Source organism: Diplotaxodon limnothrissa, linkage group LG12, assembly GCF_057381915.1.
Source record: "Diplotaxodon limnothrissa isolate DT_005_m linkage group LG12, D_limnothrissa_male_GT1.1, whole genome shotgun sequence".
Classification (NCBI taxonomy): domain Eukaryota; kingdom Metazoa; phylum Chordata; class Actinopteri; order Cichliformes; family Cichlidae; genus Diplotaxodon; species Diplotaxodon limnothrissa.
In genome coordinates this window covers 34600506-34625369 of record NC_140607.1, presented here as the reverse complement: position 1 = coordinate 34625369, position 24864 = coordinate 34600506, and the positions used below count along the sequence as shown (strand labels likewise).

At 40.0% G+C, this 24864-nt stretch overlaps 1 protein-coding gene across 2 annotated transcripts in view; it reads left to right on the top strand.

Moving 5' to 3' along the window:
* The first annotated feature begins 3214 nt into the window (after positions 1-3214).
* Positions 3215-24864, top strand: part of cep120 (centrosomal protein 120) — a 31806-nt gene continuing 10156 nt past the window's right edge. Inside the window, exons 1-18 of one of the 2 annotated variants that reach the window (XM_085366863.1) lie at positions 3215-3313; positions 4224-4380; positions 5487-5601; positions 5700-5844; positions 8603-8751; positions 11114-11311; positions 11390-11614; positions 11909-12128; positions 12211-12400; positions 13794-13943; positions 16130-16312; positions 16392-16488; positions 17120-17296; positions 17433-17522; positions 17628-17720; positions 18701-18862; positions 18953-19075; positions 19632-19730. In XM_085366863.1, the coding sequence (XP_085222989.1) occupies positions 3265-3313; positions 4224-4380; positions 5487-5601; positions 5700-5844; positions 8603-8751; positions 11114-11311; positions 11390-11614; positions 11909-12128; positions 12211-12400; positions 13794-13943; positions 16130-16312; positions 16392-16488; positions 17120-17296; positions 17433-17522; positions 17628-17720; positions 18701-18862; positions 18953-19075; positions 19632-19730 (2622 nt within the window). In that variant the 5' untranslated portion in view covers positions 3215-3264. Of the gene's footprint in view, positions 3314-4223; positions 4381-5486; positions 5602-5699; positions 5845-8602; positions 8752-11113; positions 11312-11389; positions 11615-11905; positions 12129-12210; positions 12401-13793; positions 13944-16129; positions 16313-16391; positions 16489-17119; positions 17297-17432; positions 17523-17627; positions 17721-18700; positions 18863-18952; positions 19076-19631; positions 19731-24864 lie in introns of both variants that reach the window. The other variant, XM_085366862.1, reaches the window with a different exon arrangement.

The following is a 24864-nucleotide window of genomic DNA, read 5'->3' as shown; positions in this document are numbered from 1 at the left end:
GCTTAATGTCAAAGTGATTTTGAAGTCAGATGTACAGACTGGGGCTTATAAATTCTGTTGTTAAAATACCTCTCTGTGAAGGATAAGTCCAGTGAACGTTTTCCTTTCTAATGGAAATTATTTACAATAACCTCGAGGCTGTCTGAAACATGGTATTTTCACTCAGGTAAAATAGTGAGTTGATGGCAAAAAACCAAAAACAATAACTGGCACCGATTTGTTTATCAAATGGAACGACTAGATGCAGACTGTGAACTTGGGGTTGACTTCTGTTTTCTTGTTATTCTTTTGTTTTTTCACATTGTGCATTAAATCATTGACTTGCATGAGATTCTGCTCAGTTTCGATTACAACATTTTGCCATCTAAACAGTTTTTAGATGCATACAACAGAATATTTTAAGATTCTTGGGCTCTAGGAAAAAAATAGTTGGTTTGATTACAATATTTATTTTCAATGACACTTACAGTGATAGAAAAGTTGCCAGAAATATCTAATGAGATCAAATCTGCACTCAAATAATGAAAAGTGGATGCACACTGGCCATCCTTTTGTTGAAATGCCCACATTTGTATTGTCAGTGATGACTGTGGGGACATACTGTATATGTGGAGTGCCACAATCCTTCGCCCTGCTCGTGCTCTTGCTCCCATGCTTTCTACAAGTTAACTAGCTCACAGCAGAGTCCCTGATAGACACAAAGGTCTGACTTTACCATTGGTGTTGTACCACTGCCAGCTTAAATAAGGTTCAGTAGATGCATGTATGTTTACAGATGATCCAAAATTTGTTCAAAACTCACTGGAGAACTACTGTCAGAGTGATAATGTTTATATCTGGCATATGTGCTTAAAAAGACCAACAGTAGACCTCTAATAGGCTGTTTCCGCAAATATAGTTTCAGGTTGTCAGTCAAGCAAATAATCCAAGGCTTATTTCACCAGCCCTCTGATCCAAAAGCCTCTGGATGGTCAGCTATTATCAATAGCCACCATGTCAAGAGGATTATGGCTGACAGTGAGGGCCAGTTAATGGTTTCGATATCAGCTACAGACTCAGAACAGTTCCAAGTATGACCAGTATGATCTCCAAAAATTTGGAAGCACTGACTAATGACTATTGGTTTAGGCTAAAGACATGAGTAGCTCAATATCACAGTGCTGCAGTATGTGTATTTGTGTGTATTAATTAGACAATAGCCTTTATATGAAAGGTGAATCAAATAGATCAAATATCACAGAAAATTGGAGATCACAAAGTAGAGACAGCCATTAGATTAAATGGCCCCCCTATATAATTAACAGAATAATCATGTTTTAACAAATGAGCACTCAACAAACGATTGTGACTATAACCTCGCCAGGAAAGTGTGCACTGGGGTTATAGCCCTACTGAACAGTAGGGGGCTTCCTTTTTGTATAATTGTTTTTATTATAAATAACCTCTTGTGGCCCCTTGACTGACGACATCATCCCAGTGGTCTACCTTGTCTATGAGTAGCTCTGCCTCACTCACAACACCTTACCTGCATAGTATCAGTGATCATTCTATTACTTGAATATAGTGCTATGAACTCTGTTTACAAGATGCTGTCAACTTTTGGGAGACACAGTGTTGTCTTTAAAAGGCTGCTTGGTATGTTCAATTCATCCACCTGGTATATCCAGTTATTCACACACTGAAAACGTACAAAAACATGAAACCTGCTGTTGCTTTTTTATACTGTATATGCCTTAATTCATATGTTTGGCAATCATGATTAAAGGATGTTTATATACATTTTTGGTCAGTGAAGGTTTTTTTTGTTTCTTTCTTTCTTTCTTCAGGATATTTGTGTTTCAACAGCATGTTGACCATTGGCTTTTTAAATGTTTGAAAAATAACTGTGTGAAAAACAGTTTTATGTGATGAAGTGTAACACCTTGCATATGACAGGCAAACATCTGTCCTCTGCAAGGTACAAGTGATTTATAGGGTCCTGTTGGAAAACGGTTAGAAGATGATACTAATAGTAATAATACAAGACAAAAATATTTCAGTTAATTCATATTAATGAACAATCTGTCAGTCATTCAAAATAATACATGATTATTTGACATGGTTGAATTTAGAAGTTCGGTTTAAGTGTGTTGCTCTTTGCTTACTTGATAGTAGTAATCAAGGTAATTAATACTAACTAAAATTAAACTAAAATGAAAACTAGACTTGAAAAAAATAATAAAAAAAGATTAAAAAAAATAAGTGAAACGATTTTGTGAACTTGCAAAAGTAACTTTGTTTAAATTCAGCATCAATGTTAATTTGGTTAAAAAAAATTGTTATCATAACCTACCTGAGGCCTTCATGTACGGTGGCCCTGAGAGGCCAAGCGGACTGCAACTTAAAAAAAACACCAGCAATAAGAAAAAAGGTTGCAAAAGCACACAGAACACAACGGAAATAGGGAAAACAACAATGGAAATAGGAAAAAACAAAACAGAAAAAGGAAAAACGACAACAGAAATAGGAAAACTGAAAGCAGTAATAATAAATTCCTGCAACTGGTGCGTCGGGTTATTGTCTCCCCAGAAACACTTCCCTTGTGCTTTTGGAAGTCTGTTTTCTGTTTTCGCTTTTCCTATTTCCCTTGTCGCTTTTGCAGCGTTTTCTTTTTATTGCTGGTGTTTTCTTAAGTTGCAGTCCGTTTGGCCTCTCAGGGCCACCATATTCATGGCTGTGGTTAACAAGGACTGTCCAAAACATCACGTTCAGCACATTCCCTCCATGTGCTAACATAATGCTTTCAAAATTAACATTTTCAAACTATAGGAAGTAAATTTAAATAAGTAAACCCACGCTGGAAACTAAATGAAAATCAGTTATATTAGAATAAAAAAAAATCAAAACTAAATTACAAAATACTCAGAAAACACAAAACTATAATAACTCTGGTAGTAATAGCAGACGTAGCAGTACTAGTGGTAGTAGTAGTAATAGTAGTAGTGGTTAACTTTTACTGCAGTTCCACCTCCAACCAGCATGAGGTGCTAAGAACTCGGGCGCCTTTATCATCACTTCCTCTTTGAAAACAAAATGGGTGGCGCCAAAGCTTGACAACAAAGCGGCTGTTTGCTGCCTGTAACGGTCGTACAGTTATTCTTTATGTAAACTACGTTTCTTTACCTTGACATCTTCGTCAAAACTCAGCTGAGCAGCGGCGGGAAGGAGAGTTTTCCCATTTTGAATAAAACTTTTTTTTCACTTCCCTGCTGTACAAATGTCAACATGGCTGCGAAGACTGACCAACTTCTCATCGTTCTGTCCATTCTGGAAGGTGAGCGATTTAAAGAGCTGGGTATCCTCCGATAACCCTCCTACATTGGAGCTACCAGCCATGTTTGCTTATACGTGACGTGTTTGACTCGTTGGTACCACAACTGCAGCCGTTTAACGGGTGTTGTTAGTCCCATGGGGAAAAGCCGAACCTATTGCTGCTGCAAGTGTTGGTGGTGATCTCAGGTCGGTGAATTAAATCCAGGCTGAGGAGGCATTAAGTGTTTGCTGTTCGAATGACACGCCCTAAGCTGGTGAAGCAGCTATTCCTGTCACTGGGGACAGTATAGAAGCCACGTTAATGTCATTTATGCTGAGAAAGCTTCTTACACCTATGACTTTCTATGTCATCGTTGAATTTGCAAGTCATCACATTGTGTTGGTGTTTTGATGAATTCAGGCTTTCAGAGATAATGCATCAGTATTCTGATTTGTGGCTCAGCACACAGCAGATAGGGTGGCCAGGTGCAACACCCCATGTGGGATTTCACTGCTTTCTGTCTCTTGTTCACCTGTTTGGCCTTTGTTGGCCTTTTATATTATTTCTTTAAACTGTTCTTTTTATAAGGTGGAGTAGTTATACAGCATACATCTTTAGTGACATTCACAAACAAGAATTGAATGCAAGAGTTTTAAATTATTTCGAATTAAAAGGCCAAATTTACCATGACATTAATGGCCAGCTCAATTAACGAAAAAGTCATAGTCACATATTGATTTATACTGACGTCATGATCATTTAATACAGCTACTTAGATGGTAAAAAGTAAATGGACTGATTCTTATATAGTGCTTCTCTGCTGTGTACATCAAAACCTTTTTGATGTACATAATAGAAAGTGGGACAAAGTAGAGAATTGATCAGCATCTGTGTAACCAGTGTGTCGGAAACACTTTGTGTCAATCCCTAGGTCGTCACTTCCCCAAGAGTCCTCGGCTCAGTCTGGTGGTTCAGGCGAGCTTTGACGGGGAGCAGCTGGCCACGGATCCTGTAGAGCACCGAGAGCAACCGCAGTTCAGCACCGAGCTGGCCTGGGAGCTTGACCGCAGGACGCTGCACCAGCACAGGTTAGATATCATGTGTTTTTGAAACTTTTTAATCACATCCTGGGCTCTATGAGTAATTTAATATTTTTGATCTCATGATACAGCTGTTATTTTCATCATAGATTTATACAAAAGGTCTTTGTCGTTGGATACATTTTTCCAGCCCTGTCCATGTCTATCTTTTATATTGTCTGTTCTGTCAATACACAACTTGACTCCACCCACTGTGTTTAGCTGCGATGCTTCTTTGCTACATGCTTGTAAACAGTGGAAGCATAGCACATTCTACTGGATTTACTATGTGATGACGCGACTGTTTTTTTTTTAAAATTATGTTGTTGAGGTTAAAGTTGTGGTAATATTGTAAAAATCTAATTATTATTATCTAATTATTTAATTAAGAACCACAAAATACTAATATTAGAACAATTTCCATTAAATTACAGTAGGTTGAAAAGATTGACTGTAGAGCTGCAACCACATGCCTCCATAGACTGTATGTAAAAGATGGACATAGCCAAGTACATGTAGAGTTACTTGGAACTGCAACCTTGGAAGAAAAATAACACCAACCAGGGACCAAAAAAGGTTTTTGATGTCTGTACCTAATGCTCTGCCTCTTCACAACTGTACAGAGGCTGATTATTGTTATTAATTTTCCATAATTCACATGTTTGGACTTTCTTAAGACTTAAGTCAAAGAGGTTTCTGTTGAGCTGTAACAAATGTTTATTTGGCTAGTTCATGATTCCCTGGTTATTTTCTCATTTAATCGTTTGAGCAACGAGAACAAAACATAATTAGCCAATGTTTCTTTTTTCTTTTTTCGCCTCACCTCCCAAATTGTTACAATAGATAGCTACTCCTCTCTGAGCCTGGCCCTGGTGGAGGTCTTTTCCTGTTGAAAGGAAGTTCTTCCTTCCCTGTGTCCCCAGGTGTTCGATCACAGCAGTTTGTCTGACTGTTTGGATGTTCTTTCTAATACTTTTGATTTGTTAGGCAGCTACCTTTTGAAGTATTACAGAAAACAAATTTTCTCTCAAACCACAAAAAAACCTTTCTAAAGTAGGGTTGTGAAAATGTTAGCCGAGTCACACTAATGCCTCTTGATGGCCTTGTCTCTTCAGACTGCAGCGAACTCCCATCAAGCTTCAGTGTTTTGCTGTTGACCCTGTCAGCAAGAAAAAAGAAAGCGTCGGCTACATTGTCCTTGACCTTCGATCAGTTCAGGAGGTCAAACAGGTGAACGTCTTCTCTGTCTGTCTGTCTGTTCAGAGGTGCGCTGGTAGAAGATTTATTATGCAGGGCTGATGTTCTGATAAATCTGTTGTGTGTATCAGGAGTCACGCTGGTATCCACTGCTCAGCAGTAAGTACACCAAACAGAAACCTTCCCTCCTGCTCAGCATGGTGTTGGAGAATGACAACAAGCCCTCTGAACCTTCACCTGATAGGTTCAAAGCCAAGAAGGCCCCGCCCCGACAAGGTGAGCTCTCCCAGCTCTCTTTCTTTTGTTTTCACCTTCCTTGGTTTTATCTTTTCTCTATTTAACTGTATTACTTGTGTTTGATGGTGATGAGCTGGAACAGTCTACATTTTAATAAACTATTTTTCTTTCTGAAGTCCAGTCGGACTCTGTGCTGAGTCGTCACTGCTGTGCCATATTCCTGCCTTAAAGAAACTTAAAAGAATCAGGGCAAAAGACAAAGCTTGGGATTTTATTTTCCTTTACCATCCTTCTATAAAGTTACTGCTTACTGTTTAGGTTTTGGTCACCCTCAAATATAAAGTGTGAGTAAGAAGAAAAAGGTCCAGATCTTGGCTCAGTTGTAGAGAAAACACTGACTCATGTTTGAAATCTAAGAAGGGAGAATAGTGGGTTGGCAGCATACATGGAGCCTAAATCCAGAGTTTTTAATGTGTAAAATCCGTCTCTATTTAAACCGGGCATACTTTTAACCTCCTCCAGGGTTCTAGATGTGAAAAAAAAATTACTTTTAGAAATTCTTGTCTTTTTTTCTGACAATGACAGACAACTCCAGAGCTTATCCATCATTTTGACAGATTAGTGCACTGATGGAGGATCTGGTGTAACTTTTACTGACATTGTAAAGAACAGTGGTCTGATGGTCTGTCTCTTTCATAACATAATATAGCATTAGTCATGTGTTATGTTAGTCATTACAGGGTCATAGCTGCAGAAGGAGCTCAGATTGTGGGATTTCCGTTCTGTGAAGTGAGCACTTGTAAGATCATAAAGTCGCACATTCAGAAAATTGAATCTCATCATTTCTCTGGGAAAATATTCCCAGTCTATACAGTTGAGCCTCGAGCTGAAGTTCACTTAGTTCATATTTGCCTGTTAAAGTGCACTGACTGCAAGGGCTTTGTGTTTCGGCTGTTACTGCAGGGGGAAAAAATCATAAGGGAGCACTCAGTCTATGTTTCTGTTTACGATTTACTTATGAGGGTGAAGAACTACTATTCTATTACTCATTACATTTAAAACAAATATAATATTTTCATTGAGATTATCACAGTTTATACTTAGTCTAAATGCTATGTGCCGCTTTTTCACAAGATTGCATACACAAGTAGGTAATTCAGAAAGTGAATAAATATATTTTTACTGAGAATGGTTGCAGCTATTGATTATTTTACTAATCGAGTAATCAACTGATTATTCCGTCGATTAATCGAGAAGTCAGATAAGAAATGCTTTTGTTTTATTAATAAGAAATAATAAACATTCAAAAGACAAAAAGCACGTCTTTCAGAATGAACTTTTCATTGTTTTCTATTTTAGAAATTGTAATGCTTTAAAGTTTAACTGCATATAACGTCTGTCAGAAAAAAGAAATCCTTTGATTGTATTTATGTGCCATATTAAAACGTAATTAAAAAAAAATAAAATATATAAATATTAGATATTTTGAATAAATAAATACTCTCAAGTGCAGTCAAAGCTAAATAAAATAAGATATGTAAGCAATTTGTACTCTTGCTTCTTGGAAGGTTTTCTGACATTAATATGAGGCAAGTGTTTGTGTGCTTTTGACAACAAGTTAATGATGTAGACGTAATAATAATTCAGCGTTCTACCTAACAGGTCAGTGGTTCAGAGTTTATTGGTCCATGTACATTTTTATTGGCTTGCTGGGAAAAAAAGCTTTTATTTTTATGAATATTTTTAATTCAGTTTTTAAAAATATGAATGCAATTTAATTAACACAGTATTTTGTATTATTTCATTATTAATCTGAGGAATTGAAAATGCCCCCCTGTAGACTCACCCTGTGTGCTGCAGGCATCGCGCCACGTAAAATAAGACGTCTGTCGTCAGTCTTCAGGAAGCTGTGTAATTTAAACATCCTTTCAGACCAAGTTAACATTCATCTGCATATTTTAATACAACTTCTGGAGACTTACTGCAGATTTATTTGCTGTGTAAACCAAACGGCAGTGGATGGAGCAGCTACAAAGTTCCTCATGTCAGAGTTTGCTGACCAGGTGGTTTGAAGAAGGACGTTAGCTTTTTCCCAGGGAAGGTTTTAATGGTAATTCCAGGATATTTTGGATGCTAGAAACACGTTTTCTTTCACTCAATCTGAGCTCACCTTCTCAGTCACGGTGGTGTGTGTGTATGTGACAGTGTCATCATCACTGCTGTTGTTGTCTTATCAGTGTTTTTGTTGTGAAAAACTGGGGGCTACATGGTCTTACGTTTTATTCATCCATTGCTCCTAAATAAGGTTCAGTTGCAGGTCTGTTTTTAGTAACAAATGTGAATGAAACACTCGCCTGCTCATCGTTTAACACAAGGGCGTGCTAAAGAGCCGTGCTTTTACCTAAGCATTTAGTTTATTGTTGCAGCCCTAACTCTGAGTCCTTTTTGCTGCCAAGTTACTGTAACAACCTGTTCTGACATCTCAGTTTGTACACTTCAGATCTGAAAATGTGTCTGAGGTGAACATTGCTCTATTTAGAGTTAAACTTCTGTTCACACAGTTCCTGGTTTGCAGCCATGATGTCTTGCTTGTGGTTTTGTACAGTCTCACTTCAGGCTCAGCTCCGGTTCTTGTGTAAGCGTTGCTCTGCTACCAGCAAACATCAGAGAGGAATAATTGGTGGTTTCAGTGAATAAAAATAAAACTTGTGGTTTCTTCACATCTGCAACCTGTAAGATTTTTGTTTTTGCTCTTTTATTTACTGCTTGTTTTGATCTCCTTGTTATGCTGGTGTAGGTTCCTCCTCGGTGACCGATCTACTCCCAGAGAGGCTGGAGGCCATACTGATCCCAGACCAGGGATACCATCAAGTAGGGCCGGCAGATCTTTGCACCGACATGTTTGTCCTTTCTGTCACCGTGGCCTTCGCAACCAAACTAGAGCAGGTAAAGACCGAACTCTGACCCTGATGCCTGTCTGATCACGTCAGACCTAAATGTTGAATTGTTATTGCTTAAGATAATGTAGCCAAAGTGATGTCACACCCACAAATTTCCAGTATCTGGACTAAAGTTTGATAACAGAAAATGGAGAAACACTCTTTTTCTTGGCTCGCTCGTATGTTGTCACTGCTGCATGGGTTGTTTCTGTTTCCACGTGTCAGATAATGATGATAAACCCAGCTGACAGCATCCCCAGGCATGCTATTTGGGGTCATCTAAAGGCACTCTGGGAGAAGCTGAGAAAAGTATTAAAGAAATAAAAGCACAGCAGTTTTCTCAGAATGACTTCTAAAATATGGATGAAGAATATCACAGGTGGTTATTGTTGTTGAAAGATTATTGCTTCATCTCTTAACTGCTCCTACAGGGACTGCCTCCTTTGGAGTGTCATAATAAGAGAGCAAAGACACTGAGTATCTCACTGCCAAATTAAACCAATCTCTTCTCCAACCATTACAATTAGAATTGTTTTCACATTACACGCTGCGCAGCATTAGTTATAAATCTTAATTAATGTGTAGTTGGGGTGTTTTTATTTTATAGCTTAATGTGGCAGTAATTCTAATCTTGAATGTTTAGTATAACTATTAATTAATGTCATGCATATATTAAACATACTAAAACTAATAAATGAATTGAAAAAACATGGCTATGGTGTCAGGGGCCCAGATTAGCAGTTGCTTTTAAATGTAAAGCCAATCCCTGCTGGCCTACAGCCTCTCCCACAAGATGTCTGCAGGTGGCAATAAGAGCCCTGCAAAGAAACGAGGGAGAGCTGAAGCTGATAACCAAATGACGTCCCAGAAACCCGAAAGCAGAGCGGGGTGAGAGAAAACAAAGGAACCTGCAGGCACCCATTAATTGTCCTTCTACTGGTTCACCAATGGGAGCCATTTTCAATTATTTCATGCGCTGTAGATTTTTTGACCAAAAGCTCTCGTTTTTATAGCAAAAATAAAGGCAGAAAAGTAATCGTTTTATCCCCAGAAGCCAAAAATGTAATTAAATGGAAATCCAATTAGTCGACCAGCCCTGCAAAGAAGAAGGGAAGCGCTGCATGGCTCTGATGGCTGATGTGCTCTTCAGTGAAACAGATAAAATAATAAAAAAAACAGAATTCAAGAAGTACTAGCAGGGGTTCTCTATAAACAAATAAATGAATGTCATATTGACAATAACTCACTGTTGAATAGCCTAAATGTAATCAGATTTTTAATTTGAATTGACGACTGTGTTGCAGTGGTTTGCACTGCTACATCACAGCAGCTGTCGAATCCAGCAGCTGTCTTTCTGTGTACAGTTTGCATGTTCTCTTTGTACCTCTCTGGCTTCTCAGGCTTCCTCCCCCACAGTCAAAACACATGATGTGATCCCAAATTGGTCATAGGTGTGTCTTTGAGCCTGAAACTGTCCAGGGTGAATTCTGCCTCTTGCTGGATGACAGCTAATTTAGGCTTCAGCCCTCCGCAACCTTGACTTGTTCAGCAAGAACTACCATGAGTGAAAGAAAGCCTCTGGCTATTGAAATATATCTAGAGAAGTAAATCTTGAGAAATGTTCTGTAGAGGAACATGTGGAAGGACCATTAACACTTGCAGCTGCCAGTTTTCTCTGTCGGTGTACTTCAGGGTCACGCAACCGAGTAAAGTCGTTTGACTTTTGCTAACATTTTCTTAAAAACTGTATGTTTGAGTTAACTATCGATTAATTAAAAGTGAACTTCAAGTATTTATTCATATTTAACTTTAAATGAATGTTTTTTTATGGTAAATGGTAAATGGCCTGTATTTGTATAGCGCTTTACTAGTCCCTAAGGACCCCAAAGCGCTTTACATATCCAGTCATCCACCCATTCACACACTGGTAATGGCAAGCTACATTGTAGCCACAGCCACCCTGGGGCGCACTGACAGAGGCGAGGCTGCCGGACACTGGCGCCACCGGGCCCTCTGACCACCACCAGTAGGCAACGGGTGAAGTGTCTTGCCCAAGGACACAACGACCGAGACTGTCCGAGCCGGGGGCTCGAACCGGCAACCTTCCGATTACAAGGCGAACTCCTAACTCTTGAGCCACGATCGCCCCGGTTTATGAAAATCTGCAGCTTCTGTGGGAGTTAAAATTGTTATAAAACAGTTCTTCAATAAAATAGTAAAATATATATAACTCTATAACATTATCACACACATGCACACACTCGTATTTTACCAGCATGCTGACTGAAACTGAAAAATTATCTTCACATGTACATGTAGACTTTAAAAGAGAATCCTTTAAAACCAGAAATGTTTTTGTTTCGCTGTAGTTGGTCCCCAGCACCATGAAACTGTCAGCGGAGGGCTCAGAGTTCTTCTTCTACTATTCTTTACTGGGGAACGACATAACCAGCGAGCCTTTCCACAACCTCCTGAGTCCTGACTTTGAGCCAGAGCGCGCGTCTGTGCGCATCCGCAGTAGCAAACAGATCCTCAAAGCCTTCCTGTCTCAGCAGCCCAGTTTACAGGTGAGTGCCTGACTGGGAGCTCCTGCCTCCCAGTTACCTGCTGTGTACCTGTATGTCTTAGTCCTTTCTCTTCCTCAGATCCACCTGTGCTGTGGGAATCACTCTTTGGGCAGCACTGACATTTCTCTCTCAGCTCTGGCTGGTATTTCCACGGATCTGGATAACAAAGCAGCGACACTAGAGGGAGCCTTTCTCCTGCAGCCTCCGAAGCGAGTCAAGCAGACGCTGCCTGCTCTGCCCACCGACCTGCAGCCGACTCTGGGAGTGGCTGTAACCCTGAGGAGGGAGGAGGTCACACTGCAGGTAAATGAAAACAAGTACTCAGAGTTTAATTTCTAAAACATTTATGATTGGGATGTTGTCAGCTCTAAATTACATGAGATGAATGAAGGATGAATCTTTGCACTCACAGCAATTTGGAGGGAGAGCAGAACTCTGCATAGAGCCTCAGACTAGATTTCATGTGTTTCTTTACCACTGTGATTTTATAACTTCCTGATGCATTGGTTGTTTTTGTTATGCTTTATGATGGACCTGAGTTGTTGTCCGATTATCACACTACATGTCATGCTGCATGGTCTTGTGTCCTTTCAGCAGTCTGTGGGGAATAAAGAGGCTAGTGGAGCGCTGTCTCCTGCTGTTCCTCCTGCTGAACAGAGACCTCGAAGCTCTTCTCCAGTCCATAAGCCTGCAGGGTCTCCTCCACATCCTGGTCCTCGGGGTCCTCCTCTCCCTCCTCCTTCATCTCATACAGAGAGCGAAGCAGAGAGTCTGCTGGATGAGCTCCGGCACGGCAGAGAGCCGACAGGATTGGCAGGTAGGACTTAAAATAAGCAGCTGTCATTTTCACACGAGAAGTTTGAAAGGTTTAGAGCTGAAGTTTGTTCACTGGTGTCCAGCTACAGATTTGGAGGCTCCAGCATCGCTGCCCAGACAGCCTGAGGCTGCAGCGGATGGTGGAATGTCATCCGTCAGTGTTTCTGCTCCCAAAGTCTCCATCCCCCCCTCTGCTCATCACTACTGCTTCTCTCTGGACCTTCGCAGCCTGGGAAACCTCAGCTTACCCCACCCCATTGCTGCTACGCTCAGGTGAAACACTTTATCTGCTTTCAGCTGTCAGAATGAGTTTTTCCACATACGGTGCTGTGCAGAGATTTTAGGGAACTTTAGATGTTCACATTAATATCTGTCAAACACTCAGCAGCATTGAGCCTGAGTCAGGAGGAAGCATTTTAATTTCCATTCAGTTTTATTTACATGGTTCCAAGCATTAGAAATTGCAGCTTGTTTACAACAACAATTAAAAAAATATTATGTCAATTGAATTGATAAGAATTTAGCGATTCTGATGCCATTATTGATATTACTTTTTAATTCATATCCTTATCGATTCTCACGGGGTTCTCATTGACTCCGCCTTGAGAGTCATCACCATCACTAAGCAAGATATCGAAGACATTCGATTCTTGCAAATTAATTGCATGCTGTGGGTCGAAGGTTTGTTGGAGGTATTTTTCCTCTTTTTTCTGAGTCATTACTGGTTTTACAAATAATGCAGTGCGTTACTTAAGTATTTACTGGAGAAATTAATTAATTACACAATGTGATGCATTAGTTTCTTGTTTCTCCGTAAAGTCACCTGAAATGCATTTTCTCATAGTTACATTTTACAATATAAGGCAATAGGCCACACCCCAACATACCGGCACCTAATGCACTATCCTAATGAGCACACACGTGATCTTTCTCTTAGTATGTAAGCACAACACCGGCAACACAAAACAAACATGAAAACCAGCACAAAGCAATCGCCACAGTGATTCTACTTTAGAAACATTAACAGGTAGAAACTGAGGCTGTAGCCTGAGTGGTCATCTATTTGTCAGCTGTTGAGGTTCAGGGTCTGGCTGCATAACTAAAATTTCTGGGCCTAAAGTTGTTATTAATGAAATACACAAATTATTTGCATTAAGAACCTACAAATCCTGTCTGCCATGATTTCGTTCCCATATAAAAAACAAGCCCAGTTGCGACTTGCAATCATGCAATGCTATCAGTGCCATTAAACCTGTTTATATGTTCTCAAAAACCATAAGATGTAAACTACCTGCTAAGTATCTTGAAAACTGGGTTAATGGGGCCAGTAACGATTTTTAATTGTTAACATGTACAAATAAATGTACTGATTTTACCTTTAGTGCTTTAAAGGTCTGTATAAGTGTGGATGGTTAATTTATCAACTGTTCAACATAGAGGAAGTAGTTTTCCTGTATTTTACTCACAATCATCACTTCTAACATTTTATTTTAAAAAATCGGTTATAACAAACATGCCTTTAAAAAAATTATTATCGTAAGATTTCATGGACTTCTGTCTGGTGTTTGATTGAGATAATTTTCTATTTAGGAATCCATCCAAATATTTAGTGCAGTGGTTTTAATTTTATCTGTTCATTGATGGTTGTATATTTGTCACACTTCAGGTACTCCTACCAGTTCTTTGGCAGTGCTGCTCCGATCATGACTAACCCTCCTGTGGAGCTGCAGAGGAACACGGAGGTGTCTCTGCCTCAGTCCTACTGCGCCTTCGACTTTGCTGCCCTGCCACAGCAGCTACAGGAAACCTTCAGCAGGTAGGGAAAAAAACTTCATTCTTCCATCAAAATTTAAAGAAGTGCAGCTATTATTGCAACTGATGGACCCTGTTTTTAATATCATGCTTTAAACATATGGAAGGAGATCAAATGTTGATCGCAGTTAAATAATTCACTTTCATTCAGTATCAGTAAATATTATCAGGAAAAAATATTCAGTGTAACTTACCTTGTATAGTTATAAAGGTCCAGTGGTGATATTTTTAATGATAACACAGTAAAACATAAATAAGTGCAAAGAAACCATCTCACCTTCATACATTATTTAAACAAAGCTGAGCTGTCGGGTTTATTGTTGGTTTGCTCTTTGTCCTCCTGCTTGAGGGATCAGCTCTCTGACTCTGTGTCAGCCAACAGGCACAAAACTCTTCTGATGGAAAAATAACTCCAGACCTATTATAATGACAGCTCGAATAGTGTTTCCTTTTAAGTTATCATCTATAATTATCTTTTCCTTTTACTTCAAAGTTTGTTTTTCATGACAGTATAAATGACATAAATGGGTGAAAAATTAAAGGAAAAACCTGAACCATTGAACCCTTCAGTGATTTCCTTTTTCTTAGTTCTGCTGTAGAGAACATTTTGCTGTTATGTTTTGTGACACCTTTGAGGGAATGGTCACTGCAAATGAACATGATGCCCTTTTTTTATTTTTAAATCCTGTCCTGTCTGGCAGCTTTTGCAATCAGAGTTGTGATCTGAGTGCACTGTGGTGCCAAACACATTTTGCTTTTCCAAAAACAGCTATATAAAATCTTTATAGCCTCCTTGTGTTCATGTGAATCTTTTATCTGATTATTTATTAATTTCCTTTTGTGTTATTTCAGTTATTACATTATATGTGATAAAGTATGACAATGTGTAAGGTAGGACAGGCAGGGGAAAAAGTGTGTGTGGGGGGTATAATAATAGGATGGAGCACAAATAGAAATGAACAATGTATCGACACCTGCTGCACCTGTAAGAAAAACAAACATACAGCACCTGGAACACAAAAATGAGAAAATATACTAATCACCTGAGAGATGTTTATGTGTATTTGTCATGAATTGACTTGATAATGAGGGTGGGAAGCTGCAGTAACAACCCCACAAGAGCAACAGACAGATGGAGATGGAACCAGGGCAACTCTCCCATCCAAGACCCTGAAGAGTACTGAGGACCCAAGGCCACACATCACTGCGACATCCGCGCATCCATCCAAGGAGGAGAAGGATGGAGGCCCCAGATGGGGTGCCCATGGCCAAAGGGTGAGACTCCCAGAGGCAATAGGCAGTGGACCTGCTAGAGGCCGGCCACCCTGTTACAAGTTGAGAACACAGTCACCCAGCACGCAGCAATCCCCCCCCACCCCCCCACCCCACCAACGAGATCGATCAAGCTACCCTGACTCACAAAGGGAGCGGGCCAACGGCCACACCAGAGCATCCAGTCACGCAACCCGGAACCAACAAGCACCCACATCCCAGGGAGAGGCATAAGCGTCCAGCAGGGAGCGGTGACCATGTCCCACAGGGTCCGGGGCTCAGCCATGCACACACACACTCATAGACCACTCACTCACTGTCACATGCACACACGTTGACGTCCCACCTTCGAGATGTCACCGATGACATCGCCCCGCACCAGCAGCAAACAGAAACACTATGCAGTCCCCTGGTAGTCACCTGGTTTTTCTTTCTTTCTTATTCTTTGAGGAAACATTGTTATCCTGATACAGTGTTTCCATAGAATCAGATTGTATTTGTGCAGTAGTGAGGCTGGGGAACATGTATACGGATGTGTTTTTGTGAGAAAGATGGCTCACTCGTACTTAAACTGGATTCATAAATAATGTTGTGAACAGACTTCAGCTCCACAGTTTTGAATTGCAGCCTGCGATAGTTGTCCTTGTTCTCTTATGACGCCTCATTGATCTCAGTGTAGCAGCACGAGCTCTCCTGCTACAGCTCATACTCCTGCAGCTTTGTACATGAATGCCAGCTATGCTTGATGAGATGAGCTCCACTTTTTAAAGTGAACCGGTTGGTAACAAATGTTCTAAAATCTCACAGCAGAAATTAAGAAAGAAAAAATGCAGGAATGTTCATTAGTTTGGTGTTAGTTCAGGAGAAGTGTTAAAAAAGCAGCGGGGGGATTTCATGTGTTTTAACTGTGTGTTGTAGAGTTCCTCTGGTGGTGGAGGTTTGGCATAGAGATACAACCAGCCGTGACCAGCTGATTGGACGAGCCTCCATCCAACTCTCTCAGCTGTTGAGCACTGAGAAGAGCAGATTCCTGGGATCAACTGGAGAGCAGTGCTGGAGACAGACTCACCTGGACAGGATCCCTGTGGTCCAAAAACACCGGTAGAAACCAGACTGACTGATGGATCACGTAATGATGATTAACCTCTGTTTAACAGCTGCATTTCTATCTGTCTCTCAGGCCTAGTGAGAAGGTGGCAGAGTTGGGCTACATGGCAACGCTAGAGGACCTGGGATTGGTTAAAGCCACAGAGGTCATAGTGTCTGACTCATCACAGGTGAGAGAGCAGCGCAAATAACAGCCAGTATGGTGCATCTTCCTTTCAACAAGATAAAGAACAAAAATATTCTGGATTTAGATGACCTAGGTGTGTTTTAGTCGATCCCTCCGTGCAACATTTTTCACCATCAGTCAGACTGAAAACTGACTTCTTTTACTTGCTGCACCATCTGTGGTACAGAGTGCTATTCTATAAAAGCTGCTTTCAGTTCATAACTCTCCAACATGATACACAAAGTATTGGATGTGGAGTCACAGCTTTAGTTGATTTTATAAGGTTTAAAGGATTTTTAAGCACGTCATCTACAATAAGTGCCTTTTAAAGAAACAGGATGTAAACCTTTGTTTCAAAGGATAAACTGAGTGCCAGGGTTTGAAAAATATGTTTTTAACTGAGTCATGTTCCAAAAATAAAACTATATAAACACTGTAGAGCTGGGAATGTGTTCTGCTCTAAAAACAACCTTTTTCTGTCCATGCTAGTTTTCTTTTAGAGATAAAAAAAAAAAAAAAAAAAAAAAGTCTTTCTAGTCTTCTATCACCACAGATTACTTGGAGTAAAATGTTGTTGTTTGTTTCTAGCTCAACTAGATCACTTTTGACATGTTTATTTTCCTACATATCTACAGAATGAAGTTGCACCTCGCTCGCAGCCATCCTTCCACCCTGCAGTGCCCAGACCTGCAGCTTCCAGCCTCCACACAGCGCCACTGGGTCTTACAGTCCCCAGAGAGACTCTGGAGTACCGCACAGCCCTGGAGCTGGAGATGTGGAAGGAGGAGCAGGAGGATCTGTTTGATGATCAGGTAACCACTAGCTCCATGCAGTTTATTGGATTCTTACAGCGCTCATATATTTTCTTACTTTTGCCAAAAATTGAACAATTTTTTTTCCTGTAGGAGTCGACTATTATATAACGTTTATAAAATATGCTTGTTTTAGCTGAGGAAGAAGGAGCTGAGCCACATGCAGGCGTTAGCAGAAGAGTGGAGGAGGAGAGACCGAGAGAGAGAAGCTCTGGTCAAGAAGAAGGTGGAGAGTCTACACCCGCCTACACAAATTCACATATCAATATATGCTTAAGTTTTACTGAAAGGTCCCTCCTGCTCACTTCTACACATCTGTGTGTGTTTGCAGGAGGTGGAGTATAACCTGCTGGAGGAGCAGCTTCAGAAGACTTTGTCTGATCTGGAGAAGAGAGAGAAACAGTTGGCTGAGGCTGAGCTGGAGGTCTGATGCTAGCTGATGACACAACATACAGTATCAAAGGCTCATAATATTCATACAAATTATTGTAATTGTAATTCTGTAAATGTGTGTTTTAGTGTGTTGTCAACACTTAAGAATTGCTTGACAGAAGGAGGACTGTAGACAGAAAATTGATCATCAGACATCACATGAAGTGTTTGGATCATTGCATTATTCAGTAATTTATCAGCATCTGTCATCATCCATCACCTCAACCGCTTTATGACTTTTATGCCACACATTGTAGCACCATCTTGTGTACAACGTTATATATAAAACCAATTCTTCATTCATTCCAAATGCTAATAGCTCACACTTCAAAAGCAGCTATCAGTAAAACTGTACTTTTTGTAGTTCTTGTTTAACATAGACTAGAAATTATGTGGCCATTTCCAAACTCAAGATTATAACTGACCAAACCCTTTATAGCAGGTTTTGTTATTATAGAAAATGTAAGCATAACAAAGACACTTCAATAAATCTAAAGATACAAGTGTATGTTTTAGATTTTTGGCTCTTTTAAAACACTTTTAGTCAGAACATCGGCTGTGCTGATGTTTAAAATGTAGATTAAAGGTGAAATGCTACACAGAAGTCTTCATTAAAGCTTCTCCAGGGCTATTTTGACCATAGAATGTATGTAAAAGCCTTTTTCTTAACATTTTTAGTATTATTATCATAATAATAATTTTTTTCTGAGATCTCTTAAAGACCCCATTTAAGCAGACCATTTTACTCTTGCAGTCAAAGTGTTCACTGGTAGATTGTAGATTTTAGCTCTCTGCAAAATGTAATATCTAAAAATGTATTGATTATTGAGAATGTGAAATGCATGCAGTCTACGTATATTTCACACATACAAAGGTAGAAGGAAGTGACCAGGCAGTGACATTCACTCTAGTCAAGATTATAACTGACCAAACCGTTTCTCTACAGTAAAGTGAGTGCATCTCTGTTTTCAGACTCAGAGGCTGCAGAGGGAGCTGCGGGCCGAGCATGAGCTGACCCAGAGGGAACTGCAGGAGAGCAGCAGGCGACTGCGACAGGAGTGCGACCACCGGGTGGCGCTAGAGAGAGAAAAAGTCCGACTGATGGAGGAGGAACGAGCACGGTTACTGCAGCAGGTAGAGATTGAGGATTAATCTGTTTGACTGATTCTGATTGTAAAGTCAAGTGACTTCTTCTATTCTTTTCTTTGTGCTCCTGTTGTGCAGATTGCAGATGGTGAGTCTCGGTACAAACAGCTGGAGAAAGAGTTCCAGCTGTTCAGAGAACAACAGAACATCAGACCCGAGTTCAGACTGCAGTCAGAGATCAACCTGCTCACCCTAGAGAAGGTAAAGCAGCTGCTTTAGGAATAGTACTACCTGGAAAGACGGTACTCATTATAATGAAATTAAAGTCAAAGTTACAGCAAAAGAGTAAAGAAATAAAAAACTGACAGACCTTATTTGTACATCACCTTTCTGTGCAGGTTTCCAGGTTTTCTTCACAGATATACGATAAGCTGATGGGACAGAGCAGATGTAATATATAAAAATATCACAAGATGAAATTTAATGAAACTCAAAGAAAATGACACAATTTGCACTCCACAGGTTAGTTAGTGAAATAAAGCAATATTAGAGAAAATGCTAAAAAAAGCTGCTAAAAGTCTAAAATAATAAAAATTATTATACAACATGTAATACTACAATATTACATAAAACAGTGCTCTATAACCTTTTTAAGCTAAAAGGGTTAAATAACATTAATGCATTTTTGCAATAATAACTCTAAAATAAGTAAAAATAAAGCAATACTGAAAGAAATAAACTAAAAATGAAAACAAAAAAAATGCAACACAATAAATATGCTATTGAAAAAAGCACAAAAGGTGTTTTTCGTTGTCAGGTGGAGCTGGAGAGGAAGCTGGAGTCCGCCACTAAATCCAAGCTACACTACAAGCAGCAGTGGGGGCGTGCCTTAAAGGAGCTTGCTCGATTCAAACAGGTATGGTTCACCCAGAGAAGGATGTGATTCTTATAGGAGCTGTTTACTGTAGAGTGCTAAACTTTTATACCGGGGTTACAGATTTAAAGGATGGGTAGTCTTAACAATGCATGTTTGCATGTTAGTATGGGCTGTAAAGGTATGTTCATGCTAGTTGTCTAAGTATAAAAATATGGGCCAGTGGTTATCCCTGTTAAGTATGTAAATGTGTTTAAAAACTCATAACAAACCAAACATAAAAAGGATTTTTCAGCAAATTACAGTTACTTATTTTTGTTTTTAGAAAAGCGCAATAACATCTGAAGCTAAATGTTAATTACATTCCAAGTTGATATTCATAGAGTATTCCAGTATGTAATGACATCAGTAACCAGATGGATGAAAACAAGACTAGTAGTCCAGAATCTCAACAGAACAGGACAGAATGATGACAGCAGTACCTGAAACTGACAAAAACAAAACCCAAACTTTACCATTAAAACAAAGCGAGTGAGAGGAGCTGACCTCGGACCGTCTTGACAGCGGTCATATTTCACAGCAGATAATTGTAGTTTTTCAGTGAGGGGATGCTGCAGGTTTTTAAATCTGCTGCTAGAGATGAGCTGACAGTGTTAGGACATGTAAGTGCTCTGTTTAAAGACATAGAGTGAGCAGAGGAAACCAACCATAGCTCCACACACGTCACATCATACTGAGGATGCAGCAGCATGTAGATGTGTGATTGAGTTTTAAGGCAATTTAAAACTTACTGTAGACTTTATATTGCTGTCACCTTTTTTGGTGTTGTCTTTTTATTTCCTCAATCTAAACATGTTCTTTTTAGACTAACTGGTGATTCTAAATTAGCTGTAGGTGTGAATGTGAGAGTGAATGTTTGGTTGCCATTCAGTGTCTTGGTCCAAATGCTGCGACAGATTTCATCACCCTGCAGTTAGTCGCCAAGTTGAGTAATTCACTTTAGTTTAAAGTTCATAGCTTAAACATAATCTCAAAGCACTTTATATTGTAACATTAGGACCCTAAATAAAGCCCCAGATATTAGACGGAGAACCCCAGGAAGAAATTTCCATTAAAAACTGTCTCATTGAGCGGGAGTGACCATCGATGACCAGCTAGGGGGTAAAAAGAGAGGATAAAGGAGCGTAGAGAGATGACAAACAAAAAGGCCAGAACTTAAACTACAAGAGAAACTGGATAAAAGCTGAAGGTGTGCAAAGAGTGGAGAAGTAATGTTTGGTGCATCATGGGAAGTTACGTGAAAGCATCAACAGCAAAAGATGGAAATAGAAAACCGGAATTCAGCTTTTGGTTAGTGACGTCTGCTGCTGCTCTACTCTACTCTAATAGGGACCATCACTTAAAACATGACCATGACGTTGTAAGGCATGAAAGCAGTCTTTTTGAAAACAGAGGAGTTGCTCTCTGCTGGTCATTAAAAAGATTTAAGGCACTTTCACGTTGCTACATGCATCTTTTACAGTATACACTCTGTGGTCAGAGGCCCAAAAAGCATCAAAGTGTATATATCTATGCTGTTTGAGGATTAAGAGTGGATTTGTATTGGTTTTGTGTCCTCACAAGTTTGGAAAGACACACGTGTGTGTTTGTATGTCTGAAGGAGAAAGAAAACGGGAGGAGAACGAAGTGTGTTTTTACATTGGAGTCAAATATTTAGCAGAGTTGAAGTAGACAGCCATCAGTTCTTAACAGCCCATACACACTCATCCACCTATCTTTGTGAGGACTCTGATTCACATACAACTACTAAATGCCTAAACCTAATACCAACCCAAACCCTGAAACCAAACCCTTTGAAGGTCTGTCACAAAGTGAGTGAGCACGTCATCACTCCACAGGCCTACAACTGAAACTTGTCCTCACAAGGGTAGACGTTTATGTGCACACACACAGCACTAAGTGGGGCTTTAGTCAGACTAAGCCTAATGTAAACACACGCAGACGCACAGACCTTATCTGACAAACTAATAACTGTTACCGACATTAACCAGCTGGAAAACTGGACGGACATTTTTCCTCCCCCTCGCTCTCCGTCTCTCTTTCATTTTTCCTTTTTACAGCAGCCTCGCCTCTTTTGTTTCCTCCTGTCTCCTTTTTTCTTCTTGTTTGACAGTTTCTCCTTCTCTTGTGTCTTCACTATTTATCACGTTCAAACTTCTTCCTCATTTTAGTTCTCCTTTCTTTTCTTAATTTTCTTCGTCTGCCTCACGTATCCTTCCTTGTACCTCCTGTCTGCCTCCTTTTGGTTCGCCTTCCTTTTCGTTTCCCATCTTTGTTCTCACTTTTTTTTCTTTTGGTTTTTCCTCCCCATCCCTCCTTCCTCCCCTCTCTTAAGTGCCACATCATTGTAAAGAAAACACAGAGTGATTTATGCACCTCTAAGGGGGTTCAGCTCTGAGTGTCACCCCCCACCTATTAATCATTCCCTGGGTTTGCGTTGAGCAATAAGCTAGTCAGGCGCTAACTATTCAGATGTCACACTCTCGCTTTTTATAAAATATCAGGCCTGTGTTTACACGACCATCCGTCTTGGTGCGCCGCGGTTTTTAAAGCCGCCGCTTGTTTGGTTTTTCTCGGCCTCTACTCGCCTATTTATTCTCTCCTCTCAGCGCCTCGCATGGCGTGCTGTTTAGCTCAAGTCAGATCATAAAAATTCTTGTCCAAGGAATAATGTGCTTTTCTACCCAGGAGGTGCAAGCGGCTGGAGAATTAATACCCACACAGGACTGTGGTTTTAGATCAGAGGGTCGGCCCCTGCCTTTTTGAATTCAAAATATTGGGACAAGGAGCTTAAGTTGGTCTTTTCAAAGAAAAAATACTAGGGCACAAAGAGATTAAAGTTTTGGGACGAGAAGCGTAAATGTGGTATTTTTAGAAGCTAGGTGTTGTGGGACAGAGAATTACACTTGGTCATTTTCTTGAAAAGAAAGAAGCAAAGACTTCTTGGCCAGTTTATTTCTGCAGATCCAGCAGTAACAAAGGCTTTGATACAAAATCCAAGTTTATGGAGGAAAGAAAAGGGGCTGTTGCTGTTCTGATGTGAACTGAAGTCCACCATAGAAGTCAAATATAATCATAAGCCACAACATTAAAACCACCTGCCTGCATCTGATGGGCAAATTATGCAAAAGTGGGTTATTTTTAATGCCTTTTTTTTTTTTTTTCAGCATTTCTAGGCCACTCAAGTACATTTTGCTTCACGTTTTAGCAGGTTTTTTCCCCCCGAAGAATCTATTGTTTCTAGCTTTGGGTACCGCTCACATTTGAACTGCTACTGAGGCCGTTGCTGGAATTTGCAGATGGCCATTTTAAAAACCATGAATCTTATATTTTTAGAATTCAAGTAAATAATTGAATATATACAATTATTTATTAACAATAATAATAATAATAATAATAAGGTACTTTTTGTTCTTTTGTGAGCTTAAAATGATGTAAAACCTTGGAAAATTAATTGAAACTATAAACAGAATATAAAGAAATGCCCACTATGACTTTTTGTCAAAACATCAGTGTATTGTGATGAAGAGACATCAATTGAAGTTGAGAAAGATCCAGGTAAAAAGAAAAATTAAAGGTTAAACGGAAGCATACGTTCTGAAATATTTCAGCAGTTTTATCTATAATCATACAGTCTGTGTATCAGTTTTGCAGTAATGTAAATCTACTTATATAAAAGTGCACATAATGTACTCAGTAGTGCAGTTTTTAGTACATTACATGTGGAGATTGCGCGTTCTCTCCAGATACTCCTACAATCCAAAAAGATGTGTGCTAGGTGATTCTAAATTGGCTGTAAGCGTGAATGGTTGTCTGTCTCTCTGTGTTAGCCTGGGGACCTTTACAGGGTGTACTCAACCCTTCGCCCTATGATACCAGAGACACGTTCTGACCCCCAACCACCCTGCGTTAGATAAGTGGAAAAAAAACTTGATGGATTAGTGTTTCATTCAAAATATTGTGGACCACAAGAAGAACACAGGGTAGCATTATAGGGTATACAGTGGGGCAAAAAAGTATTTAGTCAGCCACCGATTGTGCAAGTTCCCCCACTTAAAATGATGACAGAGGTCAGTAATTTGCACCAGAGGTACACTTCAACTGTGAGAGACAGAATGTGAAAAAAAAATCCATGAATTCACATGGTAGGATTTGTAAAGAATTTATTCGTAAATTAGGGTGGAAAATAAGTATTTGGTCACCTCAAACAAGGAAAATCTCTGGCTCTCACAGACCTGTAACGTCTTCTGTACGAAGCTTTTCTGTCCCCCACTCGTTACCTGTATGAATGGCACCTGTTTGAACTCATCATCTGTATAAAAGACACCTGTCCACAGCCTCAAACAGTCAGACTCCAAACTCCGCCATGGCCAAGACCAAAGAGCTTTCGAAGGACACCAGGAAAAGTATTGTAGACCTGCACCAGACTGGGAAGAGTGAATCTACAATAGGCAAGCAGCTTGGTGTGAAAAAATCAACTGTGGGAGCAATCATCAGAAAATGGAAGACATACAAGACCACTGATAATCTCCCTCGATCTGGGGCTCCACGCAAGATCTCATCCCGTGGGGTCAAAATGATCATGAGAACGGTGAGCAAAGATCCCAGAACCACACGGGGGGACCTGGTGAATGACCTGCAGAGAGCTGGGACCAAAGTAACAAAGGTCACCATCAGTAACACACTACAACGGCAGGGAATCAAATCCCGCAGTGCCAGACGTGTTCCGCTGCTGAAGCCAGTGCATGTCCAGGCCCGTCTGAAGTTTGCCAGAGAGCACATGGATGATACAGCAGAGGATTGGGAGAATGTCATGTGGTCAGATGAAACCAAAGTAGAACTTTTTGGTATAAACTCAACTCGTCGTGTTTGGAGGAAGACGAATACTGAGTTGCATCCTAAGAACACCATACCTACTGTGAAGCATGGGGGTGGAAACATCATGCTATGGGGCTGTTTTTCTGCCAAGGGGACAGGACGACTGATCCGTGTTAAGGACAGAATGAATGGGGCCATGTATCGTGAGATTTTGAGCCAAAACCTCCTTCCATCAGTGAGAACTTTGAAGATGAAACGAGGCTGGGTCTTCCAACATGACAATGATCCAAAACACACC